At 36.3% G+C, this 16,538-nt stretch overlaps 1 protein-coding gene across 1 annotated transcript; it reads left to right on the top strand.

The window, feature by feature from the left end:
- Positions 1 to 6,012: 6,012 nt before the first annotated feature.
- Positions 6,013 to 9,851, top strand: LOC109244640 (auxin-responsive protein IAA27-like). The gene is made up of 5 exons (XM_019411760.1): positions 6,013 to 6,635; positions 7,472 to 7,701; positions 8,512 to 8,653; positions 9,244 to 9,305; positions 9,498 to 9,851. The coding sequence occupies exons 1-5, from the start codon at positions 6,232 to 6,234 to the stop codon at positions 9,530 to 9,532; spliced, it is 873 nt and encodes a 290-aa protein (XP_019267305.1). The 5' UTR covers positions 6,013 to 6,231; the 3' UTR covers positions 9,533 to 9,851.
- Positions 9,852 to 16,538: the final 6,687 nt, after the last annotated feature.

Raw genomic sequence — 16,538 nt, 5'->3', positions numbered from 1 at the left:
AGAATCCAAGAATAAATCTTGGGTTGAAAAGGTACGAGTACTCAAAGAGTCACGAGAAGCTATGATTGCCTCTGCAGTGACTTCCCGAATAGCGAATCCTGATAAAGAGAAGGATAAAAGTTAGAACAAAGAAAATATTTACATACAGACAAGGTAAAATAGAAACTCTTACCATGAGTTTTTACTTTCCAACCGTAACGGTTGGAAAGGTTTTTCCACGATCTACCCTCCATTGGAGCGGTCTTCAACAATTTTCCTACCCAACCACAGAAGTTGGGCACGGTCTCCACAACACCCATGGTTGCTGAGAAAAGAAAAAGAAGCGGCATTAGAAAAGTTGATAAAACTTGTAAGGAAAAGGGACGAGAAAGATTTAACACTTACGTGCAAAGTTCCACTTCTCAGGAAAAGGAACGTTATTTTCACCCACTAAACCAACAGTGGGGGCAGTAACAAAATGAGCATACCAGCCACGGTCTTTATCATCCTCGGGGCTCACTAAAACCCTCTTGCTCCTGGCTGCTAGGGTAAACACGCCGTTGCGAAAAAGCCTAGGGGAATAAAGATGAATCAGGAGGGGAGAAATAAATTCAACCTCCGCCAGATTAGTGAGGTGCCTCAAGCATGAGACAGCCCTCCAAACAATCAGACCAATTTGACCCAAACATACGTTAAAAAAATGGCAAAAGTCTAGAATGACCGGGTCAATGGCCGGTTTAAACCCTAGAGTGAAAGGGTGTGTAAACAAAAGAGAATCCAATCATGTATGAAGTGATCCTCTGGTTTGGATTAGGAATGATAATGGGAAAATCATCACTCCAATAACAATCCTTACGAACTATAGGAGTTAAAATATCTGTGATTTGAGTGGGGAAAGCGTCAGCACGATCTAAAGAGGCAACTTGGGTCCTGAGAGATTCTTTATCATGGTGAAAAGAAATCTCTGTTGGGATTATTTCATCAACTAGAGGCTCACGAAGGGGCTCAGAGGATTCTTTATTCCTAAAAGAAGACCTCTGAGAAAGGGAACCTCTAGTTCTAGAAGAAGGACCCGAGCTAGAAGAAGGAGTGGATGTGCTACCACCACGAGCATACCCCAAGCTACGGAGTCTACCCCCTCTTCTATGTCTAACAAGAGCATTAGGGAAGTTGTCTAAAATGGGGGTTCTCCTAGGGTTAGGGTTTGGCGAAGCCATGACAAAGAAGATTGAAGTAGAGCAGAAGAGAATAAGAGGTTTTCGAAGAATTAAAGTGTTTGACACGCTTTATGTGGTAAAAGACAAGTAAAGAAGCTATATTTATACTAATGGGTAACCGGCAAAAGGAAAAAGTACAATGATGGAAGAGCTATAATAATGTTAACTGACACTTCGTGAATAGGGAAGCCGAAAAGAAAGCCTAAGAAAGTGCTGCAAAACTAAAGAACCAATAAGAGGATGACACGTGTCTAATGCATTAAATGGAAGTGACAATTGAAGCGTCAATTCTGTCAGAGCATTAATGGTGACAAAACTTCTCTTTTAAATGAATTCCACTTCCCAAATATTCAAACTAATGAATAAATGGAAAGTGGGGGGACTATCTGTATTGGGGAAAGTTATATTTTACATCTAAGGAGACGTGTCAGTACACGTGGATTGGTCAAATGATCAATGAATCATAATTAGGCACGATTCAAGAGTTGTAAAACAGACACGAGGAAAGAAGGAGGAAGAGGCACGAGACATCAGATAAGTAGCACGGCGCCCGTGCCTACTTAAATCATTTATATTCGGGCATCAGAAGGAATGAATCTGGTTATAAAAAGCGTGCAGATACAACATTTAATGGGTATTAAATGCTGAGTCCGTTAAGGAATATATATATTCAATGTAATGATTGTGTAACGTAGCATTCAATGTCTTTAATTATTCATAATAACCTCATTATGATTTGGGCATAACGTACAATCTCAAGGGTACTTATAAAAAGGAGATATGTGGTCAGTTGGAGGGGACACAAAAAAAAAGCTATTGAAATATACATTGGTATCACTTGTTTTTCTTGGTTATTATATTGCTACTCAGAATTATTTCCTTTTATTCATTTCTTTGATTATCAGTAACCTGAGTTCTTCTAAATTCTAACTTTGACTAAAATTCTATTTTTTGGTTAAACAAGAAAGTCTTGAAATGTGAAGCTTTACCCGTAAGCTCTTTTTGCAAATTTATGCAATTTTCTCTTAGTTAATACATAGAAATCCTTGTAAGCCACCCATTCTACTAAACATGCCACCTAGCTTAGAAATGAATTGTCATCATATGGGCTTTGCATGGCTTCCACATAAAGCTTAAGACTTATCCAAATCATTATTAATTATCAATTTCTTCATTAACTTGATAATTTTTTACTAATTCAATAATTAATCAATTATCTCAAATTATTTAAAATACTACTCACTTTTAACATACTTTAAACACCTTACTATCATGGTCATGTGGTACCTTGCATGGTACTAGTCCATAAATACCGGGTATTAGAGCTCGGATCGTATTTTTTCTCCAAAATGACAACTTTCGACGAAACTCATTTTCTTCGATTTGCTTACCCTTTCACCTTCAAGAATTTACTTTTCCCTTGTTTAACATAGCATAATACATATAATCTCAAAATAATCTCATTCCCGCGCTTACGTTGATTAACTTACGATGAGACTTTTTGACATACAAAAATGCAGGATGCAACATCTCATTTCCGAGATTTTATCAATTTATTTATGGCATAATTTCACGCACGTAAATATGGGGTGTAACATTACTCTTGAAAAAAATTATTATTTATATCAATTTGATAATCTTTCTTGAGCCTTCTAAAATGAACTTGTCAATAACTTTTCAAACAAAAAATTCAATTCTTAAGTTTTCAAGGAATTATATGTGATTGCTGAAATTGGAATAAAGCTTTTGAATTTAAAGTAATTGAATAAAAAAAAAAAAGTTCCCCTTAGGGTAGGGGTAAGGTCTGCGTACACTCTACCCTCCCTAGACCCCACTGGTGTGATTTTACCGGGTTGTTATTGTTGTTGTTGTTGTTGAATAAAAAATTGAAATAAAATTTTAATTAAGTTTATTGAATGATGATTGAAAACTTGTATGAAGATTCATCAGTTTAGGGAATATTACTTTTATTTTATCACTCAAATATGATATTTTAATATATTATTTATATAATATTTTTTTTATTGAGATAGTGTAGCGTATCCTAAGACTAGTCTCACTAAAATTCAAAAATAAAACATTTCTTCACCTAATTTGTGGAGTATAATTCTTGAAAGGTACTAATAAATGCATATAATGGATTCACACCAAGCATTTTGAAGATTTGAAGAGTGTGATAGAAACAACATGAATTGTCAATTTCCAAGGTTATGAATGCATCACTAACATAAGTTTGTGTACCAATGTGACAAATGCACCTTAACCCTTTCCTTTTGCATAATTTACTTTATAGTTTTTCAATGTGACGACAAGTACTTGTCTTGCTCAAAAGATTATCAATTTTTGTTTGACTAGTACTGAATTCACAGGTTAATAAGTACCTATCTAATACCACCTAGGGTTGTGATAGGAGGAAGAATGTAATTAAAAAAATTCTGATAGAGAGCATTTTTTTCTTTAATGGACGTCATATGAATTTTATTTGTCAGGATCGCAATGCGAATATCGAATATCGCAAAGAAAATAAAAATATGAACTTCACCTTCTCTTACTCAATTGGCAAATATCCAAGAAATTTGTTCTTCTGCAAATTACATAGATATTACTCCCTCCGGCCCATAATAAGTGACTTTTTAATTTTGACATACCCCTTAAGAAAATATGAACTCCTAGAGAAAAAAATATATTCATTAAATTACCCTTAATTAATTATTACCTTGACACACTGAGATATGTAAATAAGAGCAAATTTTGAAAAAATAAAATTAGTTTCTTCTTATTATGTAAAAGGACACTTATTTTGGACAAAACAAAAAAGCCAAAAGGTCGGATGAAATTCAAAAATAGCCGGATTTACTAGTGGTAATTGAAAAATAGCCACAGTTTCAAAAGTAATCGAAATTTAGCCACTTTTTATGTAAAGATAAATCTGAACGAAAATACTGTTCAAAATCCGAAAAATATTCCAGCATATATACTGGAGTTCAAATTTTTTACATGTGAACTTCCAGTATAATATACTGGAGTTCCAACATAATATGCTGGAATTCCAGCATAATATGCTGGAAGTTCATACACATGTGCTCCAATCTCAAGTATGCTGGAATTCCAGCATAATATGCTAAAAGTTCATACACTGGTGCACCAATCTCCAGTATATTATGTTGGAACTTTCCGTGTTGCAGCAAAATAGTTATTATTTTTCAATAACTGTGCAAATGTTGACTTTTTTTCAATTTCCAATTTAAAAACTAGCTAGCATGTGCTATTTTCACCAAAATATAACTTATTATGAACTGGAGGGAACATAATATCAAGTGCAAGTACACAAATCCACTAACTAGTTACTGACATTTTAATTGCATTCTTGAGTTCCTAAAAGTTTGTATTTTTTCTCTGAATTAACAACATAACGCCGTCTTGTCTCCCTAAAACCAGACCCTGTATTTTAGGTATATGCAGTTTTCCCTATTAATTAGGCGAATTAATAATAACTTTTTCTGAGAGAGGGATAGATAAAATGAGTTTTTTCTGAGAAAAGTGCGACCATGCTGATGAGCGGGACATTTGTTTATTTTTTGGACACACTAAAATGGTCCATTATTCAAGAAAATAAAAATAAAAAGAAATTCTCGATCAATTTCATATTATTTTTTCTTTCTTGATCTTGTGTAGCTCTTAAAAAAAATGTTATTGTCTCAATCATAAGAATGAGTGTCTAAATTATCACTTTTTTACCTTTAAACTTTTTTCTTAATAAACACTCGACTATTAGAATAACAATAATATATTTTAAAAAAAAAAGGTTCTAAATGACTTTTTAAAAATAAATTTTATTTACTAAAATGAACCAAACTTATTCCCTTTATGTCATAAGAAAATTGTATTATTTCAGAAATTTGTTTAAGATCACATGTTTTTTTGGTTTTAATAATATATATCGGATCCGACTCCTTTCCTTTTCTTCTTTTTTCTATTTTTCAAATTTTTTACTTGGATGAATAACAAGTGTCATATTGATATTAATAATTGAGATTTAACTAACAAAAATAATTTAAATTATTGTTAGGATAATAAATCAGAGGGAAGTTTTTTAGCAATAGCAATTATTGTTACTATATGATTAAGAAGTCATGAATTAAACGGTAAAATAATCTTTTACTATTGAAATAGGGATTATTGCACAAATAGTCGGCCAGATGCAATATTTTTTTTTTTTTAGTCGGTATATATAGATTATACATCGATGATTTTTAGTTTAAGAGAACATGTGGATAACTATTTGATTGTTATAGACCCAAATAGGAGTGGCAAAATGGTTAAAAGAAAACAGTTAACCACCCATATTATCCACTAAAAAATGGGTTGGATAATAAACTTTTTAAAAACGGGTCAAATATTGATAAGAACCATATTATCCATTTAGAAAATGGATAACCAATGAGTAACTCTTGGATAACCAATGTGTCTGACTTTTACATTTGTAAAGCGTCAAATTGGGGGTTCCTCAAGTTATGCAGACTAAGAATTCTCTCAAAAGTGGTCATATGCAAGAAGTCATAGATAATATGGTTATCCATATTATTTGCCGGTTAACCCGATTTTTATCCGTATTAAATATGAGTCGGGTCGGATAATTTATCCGTTTTTCATTACGATTCGACCCGAACCATATCCAACCCCACCCGCCCGTTTGCCACCCAAATATGGTTTGACCCTACACTAACACTCTAGAGATTAAAAAAGGTTTAAATAAAGCAAGAAAGAGAAGGCACTTTTTAACTGTGCAAGTTTTGTCCCTCTTTTCACGGCTTTTCTTGCAACAATTGTAATTCCATTATTCCTCTTCAGTTCTATCTCTTTCTGTTACAGTGAAAAGAGAAACTGTATTTGTTTTTTTTTCGTGTAAGTGAGAAATAAGACATACCATCCATCATTGTATAAAATTATAAAAAGCTACAGAAAAAGCACACTCTCATTCTTTATTCTCAGTAGTTCTTTACACATAATTCACTAACACATTTCTTGAATTTTTATGTCAATACCAATAGAGAACCATGTTTCTTCAATGGAAAGTGAAAAGAAAAGTAAAGACTTGAACTTTAAAGCCACTGAACTAAGGCTAGGTTTACCTGGTTCTGAATCACCAAAGAGAGACAATAGCAATGGAGTTAAAGATTTGAAATTTTTTCCTTCTGGAGCCAAAAGGGTGTTTTGTGACACTATAAATGGTAATTCTGGGACATGGGGTTTTGATTCTGAGGTTAATTTGGGTAAAGATTGTGGCTTTATTAACTCTCCTAAAGGTGTTAAAGTGGGAACCAAGATTCTTGGTTCTAATGCTGTGAAAGAGGCTGCTCCAAAATCACCAAAATCAGTTCAAGAGAAAAAGGCTATGAGTTCTAGTAATAATGGTCATGGGGTTGCTCCAGCTGCAAAGTAATCTTTTTTTACCTTACCTTATAACTATATAGCATAGTATGATTAGTGTTTTGTATGTCTTTAATTTCCTGCTTAGACTTATTGTTTCCTTATCTTCAGTGTAGAAACTGTTTTTGGTTGATCCATTAGAGTATAGTTTTGAGGATTGTGTCCAAAATTTTTCTTTTGTTTTACTTGCTCAACCTTTAAGCATCACAATTTTATTGTTGGAGAATACTATGATTTATTTTGTATTGTGAGGATTCAACATAGAAGGGGAGCCTTGGCGCAAAAGTTGCCGTCGTGTGACCAAAGTTGTCACTGTGTGATCAGGAGGTCAGGGTTCAAGTTTCGAAAACAGCCTCTTGTAGAAATGCAAGGGAAGGCTGCGTACATCACACCCAATGTGGTCCGGCCCTTCTACGGAGGGAGCTTAGTGCACCGAGCTGCCTTTGTGAGGATTCATCAGAAAATTTTGACTACTATTATGCTATCACAATCCTCTAGTAGTTTTTATTTCTATTTTTATGTTTGGTATTAGTATTGGTTTTAGATGAGCTTAACATGGAGCAACATGGTTAGTGAGTATTCATATAGTCGACCCCAACTCGCTTGGATTTGACGCATAGTTGTTGTTGTAATCCTGTGATTTATAGTAGCCATGGCTTTAATTGAATCTCTGATAAATTGGTTATACTGTTATCTCTTTTCTCTTTGTTTGGTTGACATGTAATCCGCCCTGCCGCTGGTCTTAATCTTTGCTCTAATATGCATCTAGCTATTCAGTTTTGACCTTAAGAAGCAAGATAATTAGAACAACAAATGAATTGAAGCTTCTTTTATTATCTGGTCAGGGCACAAGTAGTAGGATGGCCACCGATTCGATCTTTTAGAAAGAATATGGTTAGTAATAATCCTCCAAAGACCGAGGAAGATGCAAATGGTAAGCTATTAGCAGGTTGTCATTATGTCAAAGTTAGCATGGATGGTGCCCCATACTTGAGGAAGGTTGATCTTACAATCTACAACAGCTATAATGATCTTTCTTCAGCATTGGAGAAAATGTTCAGTTGCTTCAAAGATGGTAATGTTTTATGAGAGCATTACATGTTAATTATTGGTTTTTGTTTGTTATGACTTTTACCGGTGAGGGAGAGCGCTTTGTGATATTGTTCTTGTATGAAATGTGATGGTAGTCTGATGAGAAGCTTTTGACTGGATAAATTTAGTTATCTACTTCCAGATAGTTCGTTGTACTGAATTTTCCATCTTCTAGAGGATCAATTGTTGAAGGGGAGCCTTAGCGTAACCGGTAAAGTTGTTTCCATATGACCAGAATGTCACGGGCCGTGGAAACAACCTCTTGCAGAAATGTAGGGTAGACTGCGTACAATAGACCTTGTGGTCCGGCCCTTCCCCGGACCCCGCGCATAGCGGGAGCTTAGTGCACCGGGCTGCCCTTTGTTTGTTTTAGAGGACTAATTGTTATATGCTGTCACTGAACTGACTTTAAAAAGCTCAAACTCAAATTGATACCTTCTGTTGTTGAAAATATATTCTTTTTAGTTATCTGAAATTTCAATATTCTTTATCTTGATCAAGGATTTAAGCCCTTAAAAGCAGCTAAATATGCCGCTTGGGTTGGGATGTGTATGTTTTTAATTGCTTGCAAATCCTAAAAAGTTGTTCTTTTGCAGCCTAAAGAAAGATAATGTGCTTAAAAAAGGTGGAAATCTATAGCTGAGTAAAATTGTTGGTATCATTTATATGCAGTTTTGATCGAAAGAATAGTATTATACAGAAACCAAGTTCCGCTACATCCTACTAACATGAGTTTTCTTTTTCTTCTGCATTAAGGGCTGTTAGTTTTGACCTTTATCTATAATTTATTTAGGTCAATGTGGAACTCAAGGCATTTCTAGCAGTGATGGACTAAACGAAAGCAAATTGGTGGATCTTCTACACGGATCTGAATACGTTCTTACTTACGAAGACAAGGATGGTGATTGGATGCTTGTCGGCGATGTCCCATGGAAGTAAGTCTGACATCTAATCTTTAAGTCTGACAACGAATCTTGAATCCTAAAAGTTTCCTGAAAAGTTTCTTATAGCTCGCAAACAGGTTAGTTCATTAGAGCTCTAATGCATTAATCTGATTTTGAACCTGTCTAGAAGATGGAGAATTGGTGTAAATTGTAAACCCCTGTGCACACTACAATTCATACTTTGCCTCTCAAACTTCATAAATTTATTATCAAAGTTAACCTATATTTTTCTGTCCGTGAAGATCTCATCGAGTCTTAAGATATATTTCAAGAGAGTTTAATTGTTCATTAATCGAACATTTCCGTCAACCTGCCCTATTTCTACTCAAGTGGACAGGTTACGACTTAGTGATGAACACTAATATCTAGGACGGACATAGCATATATTCTACTGGAAATCATGCAAGTTTTATGTCCGACTTTTTTGTTTATTTTATTTAGGTGACATTTGTGATGCTGTTATGTTTGAACTAGTAGATTCTGTAGCATTCTGAATACTTTTGGTGCTATTTTCTCCTCTACCAGAATCTTTAACCTATTTTTACTATGTAAATTATATTTGTCATACTCGGTGTTTGTAGGATGTTTACAGAGTCTTGCAAAAAGCTGAGGATCATGAAGAGTTCAGATGCAAATGGTTTAGGTAATTACATTTTGCTGTTATTAGACACTCTATTTCATTGCATGAAATCTGTTTCATCTGAAAAAATGCGCGTGAAATTTATCTAGTATAAAGACTACTTTCTCAAGGTAAATGTCGCAAACTGAGCAATGCAAAATGAATCTTGTATTATACTATATGACATATAACATGCAGTATGTTCATTTCCTGCAGCTCCACGAGCCATAGAGAAATGCAAAAATCGTTGAAAATCTACAGTAGTCTCGCTGCAAATTACGTTCCTACAAGCAATGAGAAATGGAAATTCAGGTGTCTAGGCTCTAGCTTTCTGATATATGTTAGAGTAGAAGACCAAATTTAGATTTGAAAATGGGCACCAGGATTTTAAGTTTCTTTGTCTTAAGTGTATTTTAGTGTACTGGGAAATTAACTACTATTTTGAGTTACATATTCATAATATCCAAGAGTATTCTAGCCTTTGTAGGTATACTATGTTATTCTTCTCTGTATTCTTAGTGCTTGAGTCTCCCAAGCTTCAATAATAAGATATGTAAATGTTGTCAGTCATTTATTCTCCCTCTCTTTCCCTCTCTGTCTATATCTATGTTGCTCGAACTCTCCGTAAATATCGCCGGATGTGTGTCGGATTCCAAAAGTAGTGCATATTTGAAGGATCCGACACAAGTGCGGCAACATTTTGGAGAGTCCGTGCAACATAGGTCTATATCTATCTGTGCATCTACCCTTAATTAGTGGAATTTAGTAAACTGAAAATAAGGCAAGTAACCTTCTATAGTATGTTAAATTTTACTGGTTGTGTAAAAATTCATTTACACTGTTGGTGGATATAAGATAAATCTTTTTCTCATTTGATCACTTGTTTAGAAGAATGATGGTTGTTGAGGAGACATTAATGGTTTGATCTTCAAGGTTAACATTGAAGTACCAAATGCTAAGATTTAGTGGAATTGAATACACATCTTGTAGAGTAAATATAGCATAAACTCTACCAATCCAGTAGAGAAATGCTGATAATTGTGTGCAGGTCAGGGGCTATAATTTAAATAGCGCCAAGTTGGGGACATTCGGCTAAGACCAGCTCCTTATGGGGCCATTCCTGTCAATCACTCTAGGCTTCTAGCACTTCAAATTTCTCAGCTCAAAGTCCGCCCAGTAAAATCCATATCTTTAGTAAAAATAGCATGGGCTAGCCAGTATTCGGGCTGGTCATTCAAAAATAGTCAACGTTTGCAAAGTCATTGAAAAATAACTACCATTTTGCTGCAACACGGAAAGTTCCAGCATAATATACTGGAGATCGGTGCACTTGTGTATGAACTTCCAGCATATTATGCTGGAACTCCAATGCGCGGAAAGTTCCAGTATAACTCCAGTATATTATACTGAAGTTCTAGTATACTTATGCTAGAACTCCAGTATAATATACTGGAGTATTATCCGTATTTTGAATAGTATTTTCGTTCAGATTTATCTTTACATAAGAAGTGGCTAAATTTCGATTACTTTTGAAACTGTGGCTATTTTTGAATGATCACTTGTAAGTCTCGCTATTTTTTATTTTCTCCCATATCTTTAGCTTGCCGAAGAAGCCCAATAGTCAAGCCCAGCGCTGAAAAATCCATATATGCTTTTGCTTGACTTATTCAATAAGAAGTCAAGGATCTTTACACAAATAGCCGGTTATATTCATTTATTTACTTTTTCTAGCCATATACATAGTTTATACATTTAGTATACATATTTATACACTTATAATACATAAATTATACATATATTATACCTCCACCGGCTATTTTTAGTTTAAGCGGTTGGGTAGACAACTATTTGGATTAATTCCTTAAAAAAACTTTACACACATTAATTTGAAGGATTCTAATATTTTCTTTTTATACTACTGATGTTTAGCTTAAAGCATATATATTTCTATATATATCGCCTCATATTTTACATTTGTTTCGTGCATTTGGGATGTTAAATGCTATGATTTATTGTCACGACCCGGATTTCCCACCCTCGGGAGTCGTGATGGCGCCTACTAACGGAGCTAGGCAAGCCAAACATTTAAACATTTTCGGATGACAACACAACAATAATAAAACAACGAGTCTTTAAATAAATGCGGAAGTCTTTAAAAAAAAGGAACATAATAACTGAAAACCCAAAATGCGGAAGTTTAATATTTCTACCCAAGACTGGAGTCGCTATCTCACGAACTACTAAAGAGTGCTACAAACAAGTCTGAATAGAAAATGCCTAAATGTCTGTCTCGGTACAATGAAGACAAACTGAAAACATAGAAAGGGACTCCGGCCTGCGAACGCCAGCTAGGCTACCTCGTAAGTCCCTGGACTGAAGTCAGCTCCCGATCAATATCCTACTGCAGTGGTCCAAAAGCTTCTCCGGTACCGTGATCTGTGCAAAAGAGCACACGAAGTGTAGCATCAGCACAACCGACCCCATGTGCTGGTAAGTGCCTGGCCTAACCCCGGCGAAGTAGTAACGAGGCTAGACCGGACTACCAAACCAACCTGTGCAGTCAATATATACATATATATATATTATATATATATATATATATATATATATATATATATATATATATGCAATAAAAGGAAAGAACAAAGAAATTAAACAGTTAAGAGGGAGGGAAGCATACTATGGGGGAGTACAGTCCGGATATGAAGTCAACAATTTAAATAAGAAACAGGGCAATAACAATAATTAATGAGAGCAGGAAATTCAACAGTTGCACGGCATCAACCTTCGTGCTTTTACTCTCATCCTCACCAAAAGCAATCAAATAAAGTGCACGGCATCACCCTTCGTGCTTTCCCTCACGTAACTCTCATATCATGGCACGGAATGATCCTTCGTGCAATTAGTATCAAATCAGAGCACGGAATGTCCTTCGTGCATAAATAATCAAAACATGGCACGGAATGACCCTTCGTGCGAATATAATCAAAACATGGCACGGAATGACCCTTCGGGCAAATATAATCAAAACATGGCACGGAATGACCCTTCGTGCATTATCACTCTTCCTCACCCAACCAGTAATCACAACCAAACGGGGCGAGGGGATAAACAAATAATAAGAAATGTCCCGGCAAGGAAATTACACAACTAACAGCTAAATCCCGGCAAGGGAGCAACAACAATACTTTCTATTTCGGCAAGGGAGATAATCCATATATTCAAACCATCCCGGCAAGGGATTAATCATATCTCTTTCTATTCCTTTCATTTCTTACTCAATAGTCTTTTTGTCGTTCGAGCCAACACTCCAAAGAATTTACAATTCATAATTAATCCTCATACTCTCCACATTGCATAGAATTCATCAATTAACATGGAAGAGTCATAACAACATCAGAATAAGTACAAACAAGGACCCACGGTCTGCTAGACACCGGTGAATAGATACTCGTCACCAATGCTATACACCGTACTCGATCATTTAGCAATTAGCAATAATAACACTCTAATCCTATTCCTTCAAGCCAAAGTTAGATCAAACACTTACCTCGAATGCTCCAAACTCAACTCAATCCTCTAGTATAGCTTTACCCCTCGAATTCTCCACCAAACCGCTCGAATCTAATCACAAATTACTTGAATCAATTTGAATGCATGAAAATGAAATTTCCCAAAGTTTGTTCAAAAATTCCCAAAATGCCCCCGGGCCCACGTGGTCAAAACCCGAGGTTCGAACCAAAACCGATTACCCATTCCCCCATGAATCAGATATATAAGTTATTTTGGAATCGGACCTCAAATTGAGGTCCAAAACTCCCAAATTTAGGAACCCTAGTTCTACCCTAAATTCCCAAATTCCCCCATTAAAATCCTTGGTTTGAAGTTGAAATTATGTTTAAGGATGTTAAGGAGTATAGAAAATCAGTTAGAAATCACTTACCAATCGTTTTGAAGAAGTAGAATCGTTTGGAAAATCGCCTCTTATGTTTTGGGTTTTGAAAAAGTGAAAAACGACTGAAAATCCCGACTTTATATACTGTACTGAAGACCCGGCGCGGACCGCACAAAAATGCCCCCGGGCCGCGCCGAGGAAGGGTGGGGAAACCACTCTCTGAACCTACCCAGCGCGGACCGCACTGATTTGGTGCGCGGCCGCACTGGTTGAATGAAATCCCAAGGCCCCTCTCTGAATCTTCCAGCGCGGACCGCGCTGATATGGCACGCGGTCGCGCTGGTCGAATTGGGAGTCATTGGCCCTCTGAACCCAGCCACGCGGACCGTGCAAAAGTGCACCGCGGCCGCGCGGCTACCAGCGCGGACCGCGCGGAAATGACCGCGGCCGCGCTGGGGGCCTGCAACACCTGGACCTGCAACACCTGATACTTTTAAGTCTAAGACCTCCCGGGACCTACTCAAAACTCACCCGAGCCCTCGGGGCTCCAAACCGAACATACATAAAATCTCAAAAACATACTCCGGACTCACTCGTGCGATCAAATCGCCCAATTAACATCATGAATCATCAAATTGGGCCTCAATACCCATGATTTCCTTCCAATTTCCATAGAACATCAAGTTTATATTTCCTAGCTCACAACACGTCAAATGACGTCCAAATTTAACCAAACTTTACAGCAATTGCTTAAATCATATTTAAGACTTGTGCCGGGCGTCGGAACCAAAGTACGAGCCCAACAGCACAGTCTTCTAAACAAATAACACCTTCCAATTCTTTAATAATTTTCAAAAAACAATTTCACACAACAATTCGTTTCTCGGACTTGGGACCTCGGAATTTGACTCCGGGCATATGCCCGAGTCCCATATTTTTCTACGGACCCTCCGGGACCGTCAAATCACGGGTCCGGGTCCGTTTACCCAAAATGTTGACCAAGGTCAACTTTAATCATATTAATATCAAAATTCAACATTTTTCACACAGAATTCATATTTAAGCTTTCCAGCTACGCGCCCGGACTACGCACGCAAATCGAGGCAATCAAAAATGAGGTTTTCAAGGCCTCAGAGACACGGAATGAGTGAGAAAACAGGTGATGACCCTTTGGGTCATCATATTTATATTAATTTGAAGTGTTTTTATGTGTAGGAATGATTCCAGAGCAATTGGGGGCGAAATGCGCGAGATTTGAGCCAAAACGAACGAAACTGGGCAATGTGCGAATTTGGGCGCCACAGGTGGCGCCCAGCCCTACCTGTGGTGCCAAAAACAGTAGCTCAAAATTGTGGGGCTCCGTCAGTGACGCGAATTTTGTCCAACTTTGCTCGGGACAAGGTTATTTCGGCCCTAGACCTACCCAACACGTATAAAAGCAAGACTAAACATATTTTTTGAGGGGAGGACGCCACTTTAGAGAGAACTAACATACTTTGGAGGAGAATTCACGTGGGGGAACACACACCACGCTTGGAGGAGGCTTCTAACTAGTTTTTCTTCTCTTCTTTTCCTTTAATTTCATAGTTTATTAGTTCTAGAGTTTTGGGTGCTACATGAACGTTGTAGTTTGAAGCTTGAATTGTTCTTATTATTTTATCATATTGGTTTATTTATTCAATCTTGCGTTTAATTATTTGATTGCTTGATCACCAATTGAAAACTATCTACGAATCTAGGATTGAACTCGGGAGAGGGATTCTAGATTGCATATAAGATTGAGTAGAGCAAGATCTTAACTCTTAGGGGGAGCGAATTTGCTGTTAGGATAGGAATATACCTAATCGCCTTGCTTGGTTATTATACGGGAATTATAAATGCGTTTTTGTTAATTCTAATTCCATAGGAATATAGGCGTTAGGTTAGCTTGAATAGGCGAGTTGTACTTCGGGAGAAGGCTACGAGCAATATTAACCCCGTCAATCAATAAACTAGATAAATTAATTAGACAATTTAAGTAGAAAACTCAACGGGATTGTTAGCTAACCCATAGCTCTAGAATATTCACTCATATTGAATTCGTCTCTATAATTTGCCAACTTATTTTCTTTAATTTCTTAGTTGTTACTCTAGATTAGTTTAAGTTAAATATTCATACATTAGGATTCACTTGAATTGATTAATTGTTTGGGTTTAATTTAGTTGATAGTTAATCACAAGTCTCTGTGGGTACGATATCCGGACTTACAATCCTATATTACTTGTCGACCACGTATACTTGCGTGTGCTTTTGGGAGCAACAAGTTTTTGGCGCCGTTGCCGGGGACTTAGGAATTAACTATTCTACTAGATTAGATTTTTACTTTTTGCCTATTCAAGTTTTTATTTTTTATTTTTATCTTAGTTTAATATTTTACTATCTTTGTTGATATGGCATCTTGGAATGATAATTGGTCGAATATTGGTTATTCTTATTTTGGTGATCCATGTCCATATTGTGGAGGACCACACGTTGGGCAAAATTGTGCATCTCAATTTGATGTGTGGAATTTTTGTAATGTGTGTAGTTGTCAAGGTGGCCATTGGGATGACTGTCCTAATTCTTATTATCTTTCTCAGAGTTCTTGTTATAATGTTTCTAATAATGTTTATGAGTTTGATAGGAGCAATGAAGTGGAGGATATAGAAAGCATGGCTCGTATTATGGACATGATAAGGCAAATAGCCGAGCAACAGAACATGATGAGGCAAATAGTCGAGCAACAAAGTCTTGATGCCTTAACGATCAAAAGACTCCAAACTAGAATGGACGAATTAATGGCCAATTTCCAAGAAGAACCTCAATTCGATGAAGAGAGCGAGTTCCCACAAGAAGATTATATTGAAGAAGCAGATATAGTGAGCCAATCTTGGCTTGAGGAACAAGCTCAACTGATAAAATCTCATGACTTTCTACGTGATGGTCTTTCAAATATGACAGAACAACTAATAGAAGGAAGAACTGAGCTCAGGCAAGAGATAGACCAATTTGGCTTAGATATCCATGACCTGCACGATCAATTGAATAAAAAGGTTGAGGCGTCTGATGCCCTACAACCAATGTGGATACTGGTCATCTTATGGAGCGGAAAGAGGAATTCCAACTATTCGACCAAAATATTATTAATGATGCCAAGGTTGACGAAGAGCTCAAAATTGAGGATGTAAAAAATAATATAATTTTGGAGTTGGAGCGTATTGGACCTCGTTCTAAATATTTTTCAGCATTGTGTTTGGTTGGTGACATGGGAATTGATCCAGTCGAGCATATGAAGGAGTCAATGAATGAGGAACAAAGTGCTTATATTCTGAAATTTGTGATG

Source organism: Nicotiana attenuata, unplaced genomic scaffold (genome assembly GCF_001879085.1).
Source record: "Nicotiana attenuata strain UT unplaced genomic scaffold, NIATTr2, whole genome shotgun sequence".
NCBI lineage: Eukaryota > Viridiplantae > Streptophyta > Magnoliopsida > Solanales > Solanaceae > Nicotiana > Nicotiana attenuata.
Note: the sequence above shows the minus strand (reverse complement) of the source record. Positions and strands in the feature narration are given on the sequence as shown.

Excerpts from the sequence above, each read along its gene's own strand:
- LOC109244640 (XM_019411760.1), top strand. The coding sequence starts at position 6,232 with ATGTCAATACCAATAGAGAACCATGTTTCTTCAATGGAAAGTGAAAAG. Across the intron at positions 7,702-8,511 it reads GTTCAGTTGCTTCAAAGATG|GTCAATGTGGAACTCAAGGC; the intron begins GTAATGTTTTAT and ends TAATTTATTTAG. Across the intron at positions 8,654-9,243 it reads GTCGGCGATGTCCCATGGAA|GATGTTTACAGAGTCTTGCA; the intron begins GTAAGTCTGACA and ends CGGTGTTTGTAG.